The sequence below is a fragment of the Carassius gibelio genome, chromosome A13 (assembly GCF_023724105.1).
Source record: "Carassius gibelio isolate Cgi1373 ecotype wild population from Czech Republic chromosome A13, carGib1.2-hapl.c, whole genome shotgun sequence".
Taxonomy (NCBI): Eukaryota; Metazoa; Chordata; class Actinopteri; order Cypriniformes; family Cyprinidae; genus Carassius; species Carassius gibelio.
In genome coordinates, this window is record NC_068383.1 from 6,809,988 (window position 1) to 6,830,921 (window position 20,934).

The 20,934-nt window shown below is 35.2% G+C and overlaps 1 protein-coding gene across 2 annotated transcripts in view; it reads right to left on the minus strand.

The window, feature by feature from the left end:
- The window catches only part of LOC128025990 (collagen alpha-1(XIX) chain), a 132,684-nt gene that overhangs the window by 98,202 nt on the left and 13,548 nt on the right, over nt 1–20,934 (minus strand). For both annotated transcript variants that reach the window (XM_052612643.1, XM_052612642.1), the window contains exons 6-10: nt 20,528–20,803; nt 20,222–20,302; nt 18,623–18,742; nt 18,191–18,253; nt 2,580–2,633 (exon numbers count right to left, since the gene is read on the minus strand). In XM_052612643.1, coding sequence (XP_052468603.1) covers nt 2,580–2,633; nt 18,191–18,253; nt 18,623–18,742; nt 20,222–20,302; nt 20,528–20,803 — 594 coding nt within the window. The remainder of the gene's footprint in view (nt 1–2,579; nt 2,634–18,190; nt 18,254–18,622; nt 18,743–20,221; nt 20,303–20,527; nt 20,804–20,934) is intronic.

Consider the following 20,934-nt stretch of genomic DNA (forward strand, 5'->3'; position numbering starts at 1 on the left):
TCGACCAGGTTGTCCCTATATCTGTGCTTATCTGCTCTTAAATGAACGACTTTCATATATTCAGGGTTATGAAATACAAGCAGAGATATCAGTTTAAGTCAAAAGCCCTTGACAAAAACAGACACAGCCTTCCTCAAATTCAATTTAAGTCCACAGAAACTCCACATCAAAGTTTGCAGGAATATAAAGTCGTGAACACCTAAAGCTGGCCTGTTTGAAGATATACAGAGTCGTTCTAGGTTTGAAGAGCATGACGTGTCTTTCCGACTGTCAGATTCAATCCAAACTAACGGTTTCCTCCCTCCCTCTGTCTGACTGGGAGATGAGATGAAAAGAAGCTGGTTATTCTCTGCTCTAACGCAGAGGAGCTCATTAGAACTTCAAGGCTTGAAAACACTGCATTGACAATTACGTGCAAACAAAGAACCCCAATACTGTAAAAGACAATGGGTAATATGGCAGCTAATTAGAGAATAACATTTGATCTATTGTTTGAAAGGCAGTCCCGCTGTGGTCTGTGTGCACGGGGTGTTGGGGAATCAGATATCAGAGTATGAAGCTCTTTCTACATTCTGTTTCATTGAAGCCACATCTTCCCTGCTGTGAAGGTCTGTCTGGATGAGCTGGAAATTCTGGAAGGCATTTTAAAGGAAAGTTCTAGATTAAAGGCGATTTGTGTTCTACCAACCACATCTGTGACATGCCTTCTGTTACCACAGAAAATAACGTGTTTGTGGAAAACAAACAAAAATAGTGTTTATAGTATAGTGATGCGCTTAAAAGCATTGCACTGGAACTTCCATTGAAAACATCCTCTACAAACTTTCAAAAAAAAAAAACACACATAATATTTACCCATTTAAAATAATTTAGCAAAATAATTTATTTTGAATGTAACAATTTAATTTAATTTAATTTAATGTTTATTTTAACAGACTGGCAAAATGTTTTTTTGTCTTGTTTTATACATTAATATTTTAGGGGGATTTATGAAGACATGTTCTCTGAGAATATTGAAACTATTTGTCATTACAATATATGTCTTCACATCTCCGTTCTGAAACCCTCTGGAATGCCTTGCTCTATAGACTCCCATGGTAGATGCTTTAATAAAAATCATATTGTACATTCTTTTTACAAACGAATTGAAATTAGTGTCTGCAGTAATCGGAAGCATGCCACGTATGCTGCCAATAGACCTTAACCTGTTTGTGATCTGGAAATATTCCTTTAATAATCACATACTAGTCACACTGCATTTTCTATTTTCTTATTTGTTCTCACATAGTGTACATTATGGTTTTCCCGGTCACTACATATGTGACTTCAAGTAATAAAATTGATTCCCACATCCCACAAAATTGAGCAGCATTTCATCAGTCTGATTTACAGAGACATTTACTGCATGCTACACTCAGCACAAGCAATATAAGCTGCATGATCAGAGACTGGATATAGACATGTTTCTTTGTACCAGCAGTGACTGTGCTTCTTTTTAGTAAATTAATATAATATAAAAAGGATGTCTTTACAATCTGCAACTAATAACTGATTCAAACAGTTACTGCAGAGAAAAGGTTTGTGTTCAGTCTTGGCTGAAATATTGAACTACATTATACATAAAATGTATGACAATGTTGAATTTAACTACTTCAAGTTTTAAAAAAAATAAAGTCATCCCCAAATCATAAAGATCCCAAGCTTTTGAAAGTATGACTTTTTTACTCAAAACATCAGCCAAAGCATGTCCATTCATCATCACTGCATTTGTAACATACAAAATGTAATATACATAATTTGCTCCTATAATGTAATTGTTTTTGAAGGTTCCTTATATTGTTTTGGAAGCATTCTGCAATAAGTTTACACGCATGCATGGTCAAAACATGCTTTAAATTTCTCTAAATATGCATTGAATATCATCTCATTTTCCAACTACCCTCAAATGATCTGTTTGAAGCAGTTCGAAGCTTGTCTCTCTAAACTCCTCCTTCTGTGACCCTACTGTGTCAGCTGGCCAGGTCTGTTTTGATTGGCCACCCAAAATGGCATAAAAGGGGCACTTTAATGGGTTATACAGAATAAGAACTGACATTAATATGTTTCTTCTAAAATTCAAATATATAATTTCAATATGTACTTTTTAACGTGTTTTATGCAGCTTCTGATAAAATAAGTAAATAATGTTCATACTCTATCTCATTTTCTGTTCAACCTTATAATGCAGACATTTCCTAAATTCTAACAAATAACTATTGATATTTTGCCAGGCTGTCCGTTAGCCGCTAATCTGAATATTGGTTGGAGGCATCTCTGGTAGTATGGCCCTGGTACACTGGGAAAATATGAATTCTAGAAAGTTTAGTAGTGACATTTTCAAACTTTTAAATGTTAAAATGAGCAAATGGCAGAGTCTCCTAAGAATGACTCACATATAGACCTCTGTGGCTTGCAATGTACAGGTATATAAAAATGTATGGAAAGCTCACCGCTGAAAAACAGAGACTCTGCCTCTATCTTTCTCTGTGCTGTAGTTTGTAAAGGTTGGTACAAGAAATCAAACTTGCATGGTGACTTACTTTATCACCTTTGAGACCAGGTAGGCCTTGAGGTCCAGGATCACCTTTCAAACCCTGAGGAGACACAAAGAACAGGAACCAGTTTAATCACAGAGTTGGTCTCCTCACAGCATCCTGACAGAACAACTTAGGGTGAAAATCTTTCCAGTCAGCAGACAGTGTATCAGTTTGATGTCCCCCAAGCTAGGAGTTCGAGCTGGAAGCCGCTCCAGCCATCTTTTAGTAAAAATTATGTCGGTGAAGCGCAGCGGCTTATCACACTGATGGGAAGAATGAGTGTCTCAAGGTTTTGAGATGGCCTCATTTAAATGACAAATCTGTTTTCTCACTTCTGTGCTCTTTAGAGAATGATTTGCACAAATAGCACACCCTTAATATAAACACAAAACCACACACACTCTTTCTCAAGCCTTCTGGCTGAAGCCGGGATTAGAATTCCCATCACCTGCCTGCCAGGGCTTTGTGAGAGGGAATCTGATTAGAGATAAGGCAAAACCACAGGCAACGTCAAAACTCCTTGTGCTGAAAAGGACAGGTGTGATGGGGGGGGGGAAACCGGCAGAGAAGAGGTGGCTGATAAACGAGGCCTGACAAGTATTGACAGACTAAATTTACAGCGGCTCTTGTTAGGTGTGACACATCAAGACCGGCAGGGAGAGAACTCTGAAATAAGTCAGAGGGTACTAGAGAGACAGAAACGCTGGCCCTCAAAATACAGCAATTTGTCTTAGTTAGGCTTTTGAGTGAGACTATTAATACTGAATTATATCAGGGCCAGATGAGCACCTTGCCCTTTTTTAAATCATGTTTCCAAGCTCATGGATAGAGATGCAACTTATTTACTCTTATGATGGTGGAGCTTGTCACGACAGTTGAGTGAAAGCTCGGTTAAGAGAGCACTAATCTGGAAACCTTCTCCATAAAACAAGATCAATACAAATACAGTAAGATGTGTAAATCTGGCAAACCTCCTTTTGCATCAGTTGTCTTACTAGGAGACTCTTTCAGTGAGAATGATGCATTGGAATCAAATTTTAGATATGTGATTTCAGCACTTCTCATTCTCTTGCACATTCTCTTTAAAAATAGGCAATGAAATTGCAAGAGAGCATTGTTACATGCATGCTATTTGGGACCATGCACAAACCTGCCAATTGGTCAGGCAGATTTCAATGAAAATCAAATAAAAAACCAAAACAAAAATGTAAAAAATAGATAAAAATACAAATAATAAATAACGGGGGAAAAAACTAAATAAATATAATAATAATATTAATAATAATAATAATAATAATAATAATAATAATAATAATTATTATTATTATTATTATTATTATTATTATTATTATTATTATTATTATATAATGACAGACAATAACATTAAAATTCAATTAAAATATAAAATATGAAATAATAGAAAATATTAAAATATGAAACACATAATAAAATAGAAAAAATTATACACACACACACACACACACAAAGAGATATTCTCCTCTCTCTCTCTCTCTCTCTCTCTCTCTCTCTCTATATATATATATATATATATATATATATATATTCTTAATATGAATGAAAATAAATAAAATATTTGACAAATTACAATATGTCATTTTAAATATTATTAAAAAGGGAGTAGCTCATTATCATTTAAAGACACATGCACCAAAACGCGTCGCTATAAACAGAGCTATTTTTGACACTGTAAAAATGGGTGTTATTTTACACGACTATTGAGAAATTGTAACCAAAATATTACAGATATTTCATGAAGACCCCAAAAGAATTGTACCAAATTGAGGAAAATGCACATCCATTGTCCCCTTTAAGTGACAATGTTGTATCCCACAATCTGAAGCATTTACCATTGCATAATGCATAAAGAAAATAGGCCATATACAGTGTATACCGTGCAGTGTTCAGTAAGTTAGTTTTCCATTGTCAATATATCCTCAATCCAGCAAGCGATAAACTTCGGCTGAGGCTATCAAACATAAATATAAGAAACAATATGCACTTGAACTTGATCAGGATTGCAGTGAAGGGAAGCTCGCATTGGACAGCATGATGGAGGTTAGGATGCTCTTAAATGATGCATGTTCAGAGGGGTCTTTGGAGAGAGCACTCCTTTCCAGCTTTCAGCACAATCTAATGACTCCTTGAGGGAACCAGTGCACCTTTCCTTTGTTGTCCCACATCCCCGAGAGAATCCCCAGTTAAGAACAGCTCCATTTGCCCTTTTCAGAGGGACTTGATTTGAGCTCCAGGCCTACAGGCTGTTCCGACCTCGGGAATGAGGATGGAGACACTGACTACATAGTTAGCCTCTGCTCGCCCCGGGGCATTTCAGCACAAGCGGGGAGGTGAAGGATGGGTTAAAATCAGGGCTGTGTCCCTCTTTCAGTCACGTCACGCCAGTGTGAGGTCAAAATGCCGCAGGGATCTATGCTCACTTGCCTGATAATTATGTACTGCACAGAACATCCTGGCTGCAGAACAGGCCAGGTCACAATACAATCTGGCATCTTCCCAATACAGAGGCACACACGCAGAGCAGTCCCAAAAAGTGTTTGGACACTGTAGCAGCACTTAATATATGAATATCATCACATTAGAAATACTAAATCAAGAGGCTAAGATTTTGTTTTAAAGAAATATTAAAACACAATTAAAACATTTCACAAAAAGATTTTCATATGGATGCATGTTTCTACCTCGTAGTAAAAAAAAAAAAAAAAAAAAAAAAAAAAAAAAATCAAATGGTGACTGTTTATTCTTTCAAATTTTCAACATTTATTTCTTACACTTGTTTATTATTATTTTAATTTAAAACAAAATCACATTGTCACCAATTGGCTAAAATAAAAAGGCTTACACAGGCTTAAAATTATAAAACAGTAGATTTTAGTAGAAAATTCAGTATAAATGTGGTTATTCTGCTAGGACACCTGCAAGAATTTAAAAACATTGACACTGTCAACCAAACAAACAAACAACAAAAAAAAAAAAAACAATACCAACTGAAACCAAACAAAACAAAACCAGTCAAAACCAAATGAAACAAAGCAAACATAAACAAATGAAACTGAATGAAAAATAAAAACAAAACAAAATGGAACCAAACAAAACAAATACTAAGCAAACCAAAACCCAACATGGAAAATCCAACCAAACCTTCACATTGACGCCAATTGTTTAAAATAAAATTTAGCTCTTACACTAGCTTTAGCATAAATTTGTATGGAGCTGCCACTTGATTCAGTTTTTAACATTTAACATTTAATGTGCAGCAACAGACTTCGACAGCATTTTTCCAGCTTTTGATTAAGATCAAATTTTAATTCAAATGAACACAGCCCATCTCAGAGGCATGCATGTTTTAAGCAGAGAGACCTGTTGATATGCTGAATGGCAGGCCTTCAAAGACCTCTGAAACATGATCCAGTGGAGTAACAGAGATATCTCAAGTGCTGCCCACAAATGCCAATGGGGTTACGCCAGGAAATGCTTCTTGTGAGTTTCCATTTGCTCAGCGATTCATTGCTACAAGCGTCTGAAGTAGTAGCACTCAGGATGATACTATCTGAATCAAACTTTCATTTAGGAAAACATGCTGGGCTTCTTCACCACTGCCACTGGAATCTGTCTATCATTAATATCACCTGAACTCTACCTTTCAAATAAACATTTTTAAGTACGTCATATGAATTTTTTTGCAGTCAAGTATCGAAAACAAATTTGCCTCTTTTCATAGCACAGGACATTTAAATTAACGCTACAGATAACCTGTCATATTCAGAAGGATAGTGAAACTAACATGCCATGTTTTGCTCTGAGTGTCTCAACAGACAAGTGATACACGGCTTCATGCACATTCCATTCTGAACGCTCTCATGTAACCCCTATGGGCCTTAGATATCAGGTATTGACTTTAAAAGACTTAAATTAGTCAGCAATAAGAATGTATTGACTCAGGGTGGTGACTCTGAATAATGCCATATGTCTTGAGGTACAGAAGAGTAATCAAATTTCTTACATCTTTTCCAGGTGTTCCCACAGGAACGGGCTCTCCAGCTGCTGCCTTTTCACCCTTACAATCAGAGTAATGATACACAGCATACTGAAACAACAGTTCCATGGAAAAAGAAGTGACGTTTTAGCAGAGTTGTGGCTTTGCAGTCTGAATGGAGAGTGATGAGACACAAAGACTGAGTGCCACAAGATACTACCAAGACAATTAACAGACTATTTCTGAGATTAATCGAAGAATCAGATCAATTTTTCGTGTGCAGTGCCTTCATCACTTGCAGACAATAACAAACAGTGCAATAAAGTGCAAATACACATTAGCGGTCTGGCTATCTGCAGTCAACATACTGTACAAAAAAAGGCTACTGCTCAATTAATGTGTGATTTGAAAGCAATTTATAGTTAAGGAAAGCGCTGAAACTAGAAAGTTCTGACTTTTCAGCATAAATGGCAATCATATTGAGGGAAGTTTGAAAAATGTCTCCATTGTGTGGAGAAAACGCAGCATATTTTCAAACAGCAGCTGACAGTAGCTTTGTTAAAGAGAGTTATCTGTTCTTCCGTATCCATTCAAGTGCGCCTTTTTCAGTGAAAGTAACTTGAAAGTCTTGGCCGATGCTATCTACAGTCTATCTGCCAATCATATTTATGAAATAGCCATTCATTACTACAGTAAGGATTTTCCCAATGAAATGTCAAAAGTATTCTTTGTGTCTCACATCTGATATCGCACACTTGCATTCTTAAACAACTGCAACTCTCACACTGACGTCATATAAATACCACTGCATCGAATCCACGCCTCTGCCCTTGATTTCTCAACAAACCGTTCAAAACACTGGCACAAACTGATCATCTCACAGCTGTGAACTAACCGATGATACATGTCTATTTCCAACGTCAAGTAAGCAAAGCTGAGAAGTTTACATCTGTCATAAAGCATTTCTGAGTGGAAAAAAATTATGAATGCATTTACAAAGATAAATGACTCTAATGAGACAGATTTCACTGATAACAATGGAACTAATAATTATGTACAGAAATGTGTGTTCTGCCAGATTCAAACCAGTTGTGCACTTAAAGGGGTCATATGATACTTTTTTAAGGGGAACAGAGTCACGTAACAGACAGTTACGTATATTCCTACATTACATTCAGGACAAACAACCAATGGAGAAGGGCCTCCTAAAGTAAGCAATATACTTTCATCATGAGAAGATGTAAACCAGATCTGACGATCTATACATTCAGCCCTGTTTTAGTACAGAAGCAGAAATCATAAAGTTGTTGCTAACAATGAGCGAAAATCTCTTCCCACCATTACATCAATCAGTGAGAACAGCAGTCTGGTAAAAGTTTATTTTCATATCAAATCTTGATCAGAATTGGCCATGATGGGTGTTTCTGAGACACTTCAATTGCCAGTTGAATGACATGGGAGGCTGTTCAGTCTAAACACATTCCCATAAGTATGGCTAAATCTATCAGACGGGCTGTAAAACTGCCTGTCACCACTGCAATATAATCAAGGATGGGGCCACTGTACCCTTGCCAATGTCCCTGACTGTAGAAAAAAAAAAACCTGACAGTCTACAAAATAAAAAAATCACAAGCACTTTCTCAGTTTCTCACCGGATCCATTATATACAAGCTGTCCAGAAAACAGGCATATGCAAGTATTATAAAAGTAAAGTGCTCGGTCCTGAACTATGCTCTTGAATAAAAATACAATTATAAACAAAAAAACAAGTAACCCCTTTTCAAAAAACACCATGGTACAATATTTATACTTATGTCCTGCAGTAAATGCGTTTCGAAAATGAGAATGCATTAAGTTTTATTGTATTATGAGCCATTTAATGATTCATTGAGTTCCTCTTTTCATCGACTATGGGATTTTACTTATACTTCAGTCTTATGCTGAAACTCCTGCACACATTTTCCAAAAAAATAAATTAAAACACATTTTGGTTTAAAATGTAGTATTCTCTAGAAAAAATGTAAAAAAAAAAAAAAAATTAAATAAAAAACACATCTCTTTATAATTCATAGGATGTTTGTTAATCCAGCTGTTAAAGTCTTAAAATATTAACAGAAAAAATAAAACCGATACTTATAAGAAACCTCCCAAGAACAAGTCTTAGCAGACTTTCTAAAAAAAGTCAGAAGGTGTTTTTATTATTATTATTATTTTAAATGTATAATATATAAAAAATATTAAAAAATCATGATAGCCTGGAGTCTTTTCATGATGTAACAGAATTCCTGTCTCTGACTGAATAAAATATATGTCTCCAATAAGGTTTCAGAACAGATCTCAAAACTCACATGCTGTGGTAATATCTGCCAAACCAAAGCAATATAAACTTTAATATTTTTCTAAATGTTCTAAGACGACATGGTCAGAGCAATACTACATACATTTAGAGTTTTGCATTCTTACATTATGGCAATAGTCTCATTTGCTTCATTCTAAAAAACTCTTCGATAATCGTGTCTTTTGGCAATATTTCTGTGAACTTACAATTGAACTGGACATACCAGCGTGAACCAAGGATCAGATATGCTTTACGGTTTAGCAGGTGAGGCTGACAGATGCATGCCTGACCTCAGAAGACGCTAATATGTGACAGCAGTGAGAATGACTGAGAATATGTGCACCTTGCTGAGCATTTGGTTTCAACAACATGTCACGACAACTCTTAGTTACGTTTGATTCATTGGGGATCCGATCCAAACTATTTCATTTCTGGTTCCTCACTGTTGTGTAACAATGCTATTCTGTACCGGGACGGACAAATAGAATGTGAGAACTGGCTGCCTTTCAATCGAAGACTGTGAATTTAAAGTGAATTTGCAAAGCTGCACGCAATGCCAAATTTGAATTTCATGAGGTTGAATTCAGTGAAATTCAAAAAATATTCTAGGAGTGACAACCAAGTACAAAACTAATGAAGTTGAGCGACAAATCCATATAAAAGCATCAAGTCTGCTTTTTTATAAAACTCTGATATTGTTAAATATGATTTTTGTACACACATTGACAAACAACTAACATCAATCACCTAATTCCACCACAAAATCTTCACCACAATCTTTTCAGATAACTTCCTTAAACTAAATGGACATAAAAAAAATTTGAACGTTCAAAGAAACACAATTCCATCACTAATTAAAATTAAAAATAATACACTGAATTAAATATCAATTTCTCAAGTAAAAATAGTTAAATATTTTCTTATAATAATTAATTATTTACAAAATTGTATAGCATAGTTCAATCAATTAAAAGTTTTAATTGTAATTAAAAACATTTACACAAATAAGTGTTATTTCAAACATTAAATATTCATAAGGATGTATTACCAATTAGATATTATCAATAATATATCCAAAAACACACCATATGTTACATGTTTCAGCTACAACAAATAATGCATGATTCTAGCAACATCTAGTTCACAGTGCATAATTCTGGTTCTTTACTGTAAGCTACTCTGTGTGAGGGTTTACCAAAACAGCCCATTGTTCACTAATGAGATTCAGATAAACTGTTTTAGAGGTTCTGCATCAGCTCATAATTACAGTTCACTCTCTGTGATGCACAAAGTGCCACCCTATGCTCTCTAGGGGCCAAAGCAACACAAACTCTCTCTCTTTCTCTCTTCAAGTCAGTTGTGTTTTCTTTGGTCTAATCATGGTGAGATGCTTAAGAATTGGACATTCGTAATTACAGCGTGTTAAATTGCTCATCTGCATAAAGGGATGCAGATAATTATGCATGCAGTTCATTGCTACTGCAAACTCCTAACAAAGCTGCATTGGTTTCCAAGCTACAGCAAGTCTATGCAAATGTGTTTGTTTATTTACGCGTAACACAATCAAAGAGAACGTAGGAGAAAAGGAAGTGTTTGCTTTTTAGAAGTACTGACAGCATGGACCCAGACTCCACTGTAACCGTGACTTTGCAAGTAAACCATATATTAATAGCACGAAATGGAAATCAAATTGTGAATTCTCCTTGCGTTCAAGGTGATAAACTGAAGCTGTTTACCTTTTCACCTGCAGTGCCCTCCCATCAGGCCAGGTTTACCCATTCAGCAGACGAAAACTAAACTAGATTCACTTTTGAGAAAATACATTTTCCAGTGCTGGCAGTGCAGTAAAATAATAGTGCTAAGGCTTAAGGAAAGCTTATATTTTAGGTTCTGGATCTGCAAAAAATTTTTTTTTAAATTAAGTAAGAGTGACTGACAGTGACTGAATCCTTAAAATGCCATGCTCATGGTTTTTAAAGATGTTTTGAGATAAATTTTACTGTTTTTAATAGTTTCACGTTTTATGACGTCTTTAAAAAAAGAGAAAAATACTATTTTTCAGTGGATTGCAGTGAACTGTAACCTAATGACTATGATCAGAAATATGAAAGAAAGAAAAAAACACTAAGAAAAGTTTGTAAAAAATAAATAAATAAATAATAAATACAGCACAATGTGCCATGTTAATATTTAGGACCTTTTCTGTATTTCATTTTCACAGATGTCCATAAACTTTATGGAAAACCAGTAATTTTCTGCATGGAAATTATAAATTTTTCAACAGATTTTTTTTTTTTTTCACAGTAAACAAATTCAAATGTACCATTTTATGCTACTATAAAAATGTACATAATGTTTAAATATCTAGGCTGGTTTTACGATTTATTAGAACTAAGCATATTGTCTAATTCACTCGCTTAAAAACGTTCAATCACTCGACAGCCTTAATATATAATATATAAAATACAGAGAGTTCAAAGACTGAAATGATCTAAAAAAAAAAACTTAAACAGTTCGAGCTAAATAAAGGCAGTGAAGAAAAAAAGATTTTCAATTCAGTATTGCCTTGCATGAACTATTAAACCCCCCCCAAAAAACGATTTCTACTAAACAAAAGGTCATATCAGTTTAGTACCTTAATATTTTGACAGCCTAAACTCCCAGATGTCTTCAGTCAGAGTCGGTTAAACTTCAAACAACCTGCATAGCCCATCTCCAGCAGCTGTAGCAATTCCAGTAAGTAATTCCCTTCAATCAAAACTTTTTCTCTCACAAAGCACCACTTCGATTAAGACTCTAGAAGTGAACAGCTCAGTCCGATACAAAGCATGTGACGCCAGAAATCTGCACACTTTGTCCCCTGTGGTCTGTCAGCATCTAATCCCAAATGACTGATGGAAAAAAAAAACTATCACAGTAATCTAATTTCAGGTCTCTTGAGACACCCTAGAATAAAATAAACCTTTCAAGCAGATTATATGCATCCTGTGAAGATCCACTGGCAGACAAAAAACATGCTTTCATGAAATGTCTCCTCAAACTGAATGGAATAGCACTGTGAAGTGAGCTATCAGACCTATAATATATGTGAAGAACCTATTAGAACAGTAACAGAAACTCTATTTGGAAGCCACTTACTAGCTCTAAGACGCTATTCAAAGTCTTCTAGACAACCTACACTCTCTTCAAAAATTTCAAAAACGGCATTTATCCACACAGACTCATCTTGCTGCCAGAAAGACCATCAAGATCAGGAGATCCAGCTATACCCCCATCACCCAGAAGAAAGCAACTGACTTCATTTTCAGCAGAAAAAAACACCAAATGATGTGGCAATATTGGACAAATACAGCTCTCACGGTTGATCAGTAGGCTTGTTTCCATAACACTTCAAATTGTGCAAATTGAAAATGCGAATTGAAAATACGCTGAAATGGAAATGCATCAATTTCGCAAAAAAAAAAAAAAAGTTTTTCGCTTGAAGACCCATGAAGACACTGGAAATGAACTAATGATAGACTAATGATTTCTCAAGTACATTGAGATGATACAAATCTGTTAGTGTGACATCAATCTTAGAGCGGGATAGAGCTGAAAGCCTCCGTTAACATACTCACACCACAGCCATGCCACTCAAAATACCATACCTTCTCTCTTAACGGCCATTCTGTCTTTTCCTGAATCCCCCCAGAGAAGACATGGCAGGTAGGTGTGTTGGAGGACAATCCCGTATTGACACATTAAGCAGTGGATTTTGAGGTCTAGTGCTCCGAACTCCCGCAACACCATTGCAGCTGTCTGGGGCTCTTTGTAACACACTGGCCAGCAGCTGCAGAGCCGGATAAAATTACTTGATAATTGGGAGGCTAGAAGCTCAAGACCCGCAGTAACCTTGTTTTACTTGCCTGAGAACATTAGAGTCAAGGTTAATAGAGTAAAACTACTGCAAGTCTGTGGTCCATGTGTAGTACTAGCAGGGATATTCAGAGGATGCTGTGGGATATTGTCTTTGAGCAAGGACAGGACCAACTACAATAAAGAACACAAATAAATACATAAAAAAATAAAGAAAAGCACAAACTAATATACAAACTAAAATAAAATAAACAATACAAACTATTGAAAAAAAAACTAATATAGAATCTAGAATAAATAAATGAAATCAAATAGATAATACAAACTACCATACAAAACTAAATTAAGTACAGAAAATATGGCTTTATTTAATTGTTTATGATTTTGCAGTATAGAAAAGAATCACTCCCTTTTAAAATAATCACATTTTGTTGCTGTGCAGCCTTAAATGAAGACTGACACAGTGTTTTATTGTTTCATTTAATCTAGATTGGTCTAGAAATCTCTAGGAGATGTGGTCTAGGTCTACATCTCCATAAGAATAAAACCAGCCCAGGTAATTGCATTTTGGACATGTTGTGCATCGGCTAGTATTAAGGATCTAGAAACGCTGGTTCACTCTATACAGAACACCTCATGCGATTAATCCTCTTCCCTCAATCCATGAAACACGATTGCGACTGGCAATTTTCATCGCTGGGTACAAACTCTTTCAAGAGACATGTTCGAACTGATCCACAAAAAGGCTTCTTGTGTAAGTCACTGCAATTAACCTTTGGGTGACATTCTGTAAGCTTAATAGCTCAGAACACTGTAATGGTCGGCCCCGACCTTGCAAATTGGAAGCATTTAATACTCTCTTTCTCTTTTGGGGTTAAAAGGTCAACAAGTTCACAGTCAGAGACTATGACTCTCTTTCTGTTTCAAACAGATATAATTCACATTACTAATTTATCTATTTAATCACCTGGCTAGAATCACCAAAGTTTGTAATTATTATTTTTTTATTTAAAGCTTTTTGTAATTACACTTGAATGGTTGTTGGTTAGTAGTATTACAACATTAAGATTTGGCCAGATTTATACACCTTATGTTATATTCAACCACATTTCAATTAAGATAATTAGGTTGAAATACATAGTTTGCAAACAATTGGATCACATTTGTCAAGTTTTATTATGCAACATATTATGAAAATTCAAGATAAGCATAACTGTTTTATTAAAAAAATAATAATAATAATAATAATATATATATATATATATATATATATATATATATATATATATATATATATATATATATATATATATATATATATATATAAGCTATGTTAGCTATTATTATTATTAACAGCACAATTATTATTATAAAATAATATATAACTTCCAGAGTGCATGAAATAAATAAATATTATTTTTTATCAACTAAATACAGACCCTTTAGTACAAAGGAACAATATACAAGAAGCAGTGCAAGCCAAGTAATTCAATATAGTAAGAAACACTACCAGACAATTTATCAAATTGATCAGTTTTTTGGTAACTTTAGTAAGTAAATAAGTTTGAATGCAGTCTATAAATAGAATATATCATTTCCCCCCTTTTCCATTCACTGTGCTGCTGACTCACCCATCCTCCCTGCCTCCATAACTTTGCATTTCTTTTATTCAAAGAAAAAAAAAAAACATCACCAAGAACAGTGTGCTGTTGACACATTACATTGCCAACATAAAGCTTAAAATGTCTGTTTGATACCCAGCTTGCTTGTCTATGATATTCAGATGTTTCTCGTTGAGAAAGCAATAACAGAACAGAACCCGCGGGAGACTCCAAAAAAATCACCAGCCTTAAAATGCATGTGCTTCGTTTATCTGTAATGCGTTTTAAGTTTCCAACATCCAAAAAATGTGGGTCAGTTTCTTTTCTCAGTGCTGGAGAGGAGCCTTTTGGCTTAAATGTAATGTCAGAAACATGGGGATTAGATTCTCAGAAGCTTTTGTATTACGAGTTTAATGTAAATGTGGCAAATGCACAAAACAGGCTTATGTAACCACAACTTTTTATACAAAGAAGACACATGATGAAAATTTAAGTTTTGTGACTTATAGCTCATGTTTTTTTTTTTAGCTCTGAGGCCAACAATATTCCAGCATACTATACTGAAAGATGACAAAAACAAGGATATACAAAAATCTAAAATAAAATGACTTTACTGGAGCCTAAACAATTATTATTATTATTTTTTTTTTTTTTCAAATAAAATGATTAATCTGAACTGGCTAGCATTAGCAAATAGCAAATAGTTCACTACTAAACAAAAGGATATTGACTATATAATCAGAAAAAATGCATTTGTCAAACAGTTTTATGGGGTCTTAAAATGAAAAATAAGCTGTTAAAATGAGCTTGCACAGATATTCATTACATTGTGTACAAAACTAAATGCCCATGTAGTCTTGTGGTAGTGGTAGTGCACAGCTACTAAATATTAGACTAATTATATCAACAAACTTTCATGGAATTTTCACTTTCATTGGTGTTTAATCACAGTAAACATTCAGCAAAGTCTTACAAGCAAATTGAATACCAATAAGGACAATAAATGAAGTGTCCAGTCTAGGGGTGTAAGAAAATATCGATACACGTTAGTACCGCAATATTTTGTTTGCCGATACTGTATCGATTCTCAAAAATGTATCGAGTATCGATATTTAAAATATATATATAATTCAAGATTCATGGCATTTGCTTAGTTTCAAGTTTATCTCCCGACCGCTAGATGGCCTTCATCGCTAAAAAAACCTAAGTGACAGTAAATTCTAGTATTAGAGCACGCCACTAATGTTATCAAACCAACTGTAACATATACAGAATATTATTCAGTATAATGCACAAGGCTTCGTTTTTATATACATTATTGAATCCATATTTTTCAACTGTTTTATATACTGTACCCACTTAAATTAATTAATCTGACATCGTTTGAGATAAAGGTATCAAGCCAACTGTATTATATTCTTTATAATGCACAAGGCTTGGTTTTTTAGATTATGCTTTTATTGTTTTTATATTGTTTATTTTATTAAAGGATCCTGCAAGCACTTTAATTCATCCCCTTTAGTCATACTGCACAAAAAAGTGGTTCAATAACATTGAATGTTACAGGGACTGATTATTGCAAATGCAGATCCCACTATGTTCTGGTTAAACAAAAGGTTTGCATATGGTGGTGTAATGACAGCATTCCTTACAAAATATACTATTCCTAAAATACGAAATATCCCAATATCCCAATATGAAATATTACAGTATCGCAATGTATCACAATATATCGTATTGCAACCCTTGTATCGTGATACGTATCATATCGCCAGATTCTTGGCAATTCACAGCCCTAGTCCAGTCTGCTTTGACAATGAACACTGATGAATGAGCTAAGACAACAGCTAGAATACAAAAATGTAAGAACAATTGATTCTAGATGATAAATGCTAACAAAATAAAACCCCATGTGACCCCATGTGATTAGAAATCAAGTTTTAATGTATTTAGTCCATATCTGTGAGCTCTGAGGCCATTTAAGTTTGTCCAGAGTAAGCACTTTACTGTGTCCATGGACAAATATGCAAGAATATTTGATTTTAGATGAGAAAATGCCATCAAAATAATTGTCTAGAAGTCTTTAGCATGATTAAAACACTCCAAAAAGTTGACATAAGCTTTTACAAGATAGACCAAAATGACTTACTCACTGCAGACTTTGTAGTTTCTTTGTCCAATTAAATGCTTTCTAGAATGAAAATGTCCCTTTGCCTTATACTATCACTTACATAGGCAACAAATTAAGTGTGTCCAGACAGTTCTGACACTAAGCACTGATTAACAACCGCCCTACCATGACAAGACAAAAGTCAGAAGACAGATATGTAAGAATGTTTCATTCTAAAATAGTACAATGGAAAACAAAATTCCCTGTGATGACCTATTGACTTTAAACTACTGCAAATGGAGATTTGAGTCTCCGACAAGCGTTAAACCCGATCCTAGAATATCCCATGGGATTGCCCACTTATTCCACAGGAGCTGTGTAGCATTCCAACCCTGACAACATGAGAACCTGAGCATGAACATCTATAGTGAGCCACAGAGAAGGAAAACAACAGCCTAGAGTGTCATGAAATGCTGAATTAGCCAATTATCCAGCCTGTCAACTGTAACAATACTTGAGATTCCACTAGCCCAAAAAAAATGATTTTATCATACTCAGAGGCCCCTACGAAACAATACAATTCACTTTCACCTTCAGCAGACCTCTATTAAAATGTTGCATTCGTAGCACTGATACGATGACTTGGAAATGCATCATAAATTCAATATGTCCTTGAAATAAAATGTCATGTTCTTGTTCCAAAAGTAATTACTAGTTCCATTTTCTATTAGATAAAGAAAATACTGCATCATATTTGAGGTCAATAAATTAATGCAAGACACATTTAGTTTGACATTGACCAGTCATTTCCACGGGAATCAATTTGACATCTGAAGCAGCAGGCAACACCAAATGCCACAACACGAATTCATGGTTTAACACCTACTGCAATAAGCTTTGTTGCTCAAACAGAGCAATTAAGTGAAGAAAAGAAATTTGTCTGATCAATTTTTATATGCAGTCTACTATTCCAGTTTCAACAAAGGCTACAGTAATGCAACTGCTGTGCAGAATAATAATAAAAATAAAAAAATCAATAAAACCACAGTCTCATTTCCTGCTGGATTTGGGGGGGGGGCACTATTTTGGCAGCAGCTGCATTAATTATGTAGAAAGAAAAGCAGAAGATAGTCCTATAGGAGTTTCATTTATTGGCTGCTTTTTCTCAAAAGGTATTCTGAAGTTTCCACCCCAAACTAAGCAACAGCTTCTTGTCAAGAAATGTCTCTATTCCAAAACACAACAAACTAATTAGGCTAATGACCTTAAAGACCATTTGTCCTCAACAAACATATCATCAGCTGTTCATCTGTATGGATTCCAAACATTCTTGCAGTGGCTTGAATCTCTATGTGACACAAGGAAGGGAACATGGCATGCTTTACAGAGAAGCCAAAAATCTGGATAATAACATTATATTATAATTTCCAAAAAACAACAACAAAAACTAAAGCCTACTACAAATTATATATAGGCGAACATTTAAAGTTATTGAAAAATCATGAGAAGAAAACTGCCATAAAGCAATTTTAGAAACCTGTTCTAAAAAAAACAGAGTGTGCGTTGTAATGCACATGCACTCGGAAAAATCTATGAAATGTCAATAAACAAAGAACTAAGCAATTTTGTGTTATTAAAGAACAAAAGAAAATAAAAGAATAAAATCAATATGTGACGTTGATGAAACCAATTCCTTACCATGTCTCCTTTATCTCCCTTTTGTCCAGAATGTCCTGCCAAACCCGGAAGCCCTTGATCCCCCTTTCAAATACACATAAGTCACATTATGCAATGTTAATATGTTAAATCAGCTCTCTGTATCAGGTCTAAAATGCTGTGATCAAAATTCAAAGAGCAGTCTAAAGCCTGAACTCTGGCTCTTTGTACTTCAGAAGAGATTAGCTGAACGTCGCCCACTGATGAAGTGCATGTCTGTGCCCAAACACCCCCTTATTTGTGCTAAATTGCTTCTAATAAGCTTTTATTTCTGCCTCTGGCTGTCATCCAGGTATACAGACTGCCATAAATGTGCTTTAATTGGCCATTCATTTTGCATGCGGCATTACCTCAGGATCCATTGTGGAGCACTAACTCGCTCATTTAAAAAATGCCTATATGGCTTAACTTTACCTTCAGAGTAGGACAGTGGCATTGGTCGGTGGGCAGCTGGGCTGGCATTGACAGCATTCTGTGGAGGTATCCTGTGACCATTGGGGCCGCTGTGGGGTTGTGGGTCACTACAGGTTCACACTGGTCAGATTAAAAATAAAAACATGGACTACTGTTAAAGTCTTAAAATATAGACCAAGATAATCAATTATCCACTTGGAATTACTTGAAGATGGGATTTATGGAGATTTTCTACATTATGCATGCATAATATACGCATACAAATCTTCTTGTGAAATCCATAACTCTGGCAAACTGAGCTACATAACATATATCATTTGGTTCTGTAAAGTTATTAATATGATCAAAGATGTGGGCAAAAAAAGAACAGCATTAGAGCTCAACTTTAATGACTTTGGCAGCAGCATTTGCAAACTTTCTTCAGCATAATTTGTTTAAATACTTCTGGTGAACCAAAAGTGCAAGAAAATTAATTTAAAAGTCTGTCAAGAATTGCAAAAATACACAACCGTTCAAAAGTTTGGGTTCATTTATTTAAGTAAAAACTGTATTATTGTGAAACATCACAATTTAAAATAAGTTTTTGTTTTAATACTTTTCAAAATGTAATTAATTTCGTTTTTTGGAAAATGCAGCCATTTCTTAAGTGTTACACGATCTTTCACAACTCATTCTAATATGCTGATGTATTGATCAAGAACCATTTCTTACTATCATCAATGTTGAAAAAAGTTGACTGCAAACTATAAACTGCAGCCCCTGAAGATTGGGGTGGCATTACACGACCACCCCAATGGCCATTTGGACCGTTCCACTTCCATGTGGAAAATACTAAGGAAACATTATCTCAAATGCTAAGAGGGGGATTAGCACACAACTGTAGAGACCATGTATCAATTACAGCATTGAGCAGGAATGTGGATTTTCTCTAATCCATTCGTTTAAGACAGAATGTTGCCTTTAATTAATCAGAAATTATTGACCAGAGCAACTCGAGCTTAAAGGATGCACTCAAGGGCTGTGTCCACAGTGAAAAAGATCGATCCAAGAACAATACATGCTATGGCTCTATTCCAAAATCTACATCTTTGCTTACGTGCATGGCATTTTAATATAGTTTCAAAAGGTAGAATAAAAGGCCAAATTCAAAGGCAGAATTGCACGTATCCTTTGCAGAGAAGGAAATCCCATAATGCACTGCAATGAGATGATTCAACTTAAAACTTAAGTCTGTTTCTCAAACAAAACTATCATACGGCTTCAGAAAATATGGAATAGAACGCAAATAGACTACTTTTATAGTGTTTTTCTATGTTCTTTTGGAAACTTGAATATACAAAATGTGCTTAATCCAATTCTGTGCACAATGTATTTTTATGCTTATTCGTATATATCAAATCATCTGCTGAGCAATATGTTAACAACAAATTCTATCAAAATCAATTGCGAGTTGAGTTTGTAATTGTTCAGTTGTGTCAGGAGTACTATTTGTCCAGATTTGATTTGATAATTATGTCTAGCCTCTAATTTTAGTGTAAAATTACGGGCTGGTTAGGAAGAATCATCGCCTCATCATTAACATAAACCCGAACATCTTACCGTAACTCCAGGAGAATCACAGCATCTGTCCAGGTCGGCTATTCTAGCATCACAGAAGATCAGAATCTCCTGAAGTTCAATCTGTGACGGTAAATTGACATTTATGAACATGAACACTTGTAAATGAATGAGTACACCATTCAAGTTTCACTTGCATCAGGTTCAGACATGAAGTTAGTGAAGTTCCCTCAAACTATAAGTGGTTTCCACCATAGTTTGACAGGGCTTTAATGATCACTAAAAGTCCTAAGCTTTGCATTCATACTCTGATTTAGCAAGTGATGAGAACCTCGGTCCACTACTCACATCCACTGGACGGCCATCCTCCACTCGAGTGGTGATGAATGTGCGTCCGCTCACGTTCATGCCAGACCTTTCAGCTGTCACCTGACGCTCAATCAGTTTGCAGTCCAGGTAGATAGAGACCGCATTGCTCTCAACAGACACACCCAGCTTGTGGAACTGTCGATCGAAAAGGGCATGCAGGTCTCGGTTCTTGAACACGTAGAGGAGGCTGTTTCTCAGAAAACCCTGAGCCAAAAACTCAACAGTTTTTTTAGCTCCATCCACTATAAGTGAGACCTAAATGAAGGAGAGAGAAGGGATGGACTTGAAGTCTGAAGCGATCACTGTGTGCAAGAGAGTACCATTTATATAATGATCATTTTTCCAGTCTTGCAGGAGTTCTTGGTTTTGAACATACAGATCTAAAT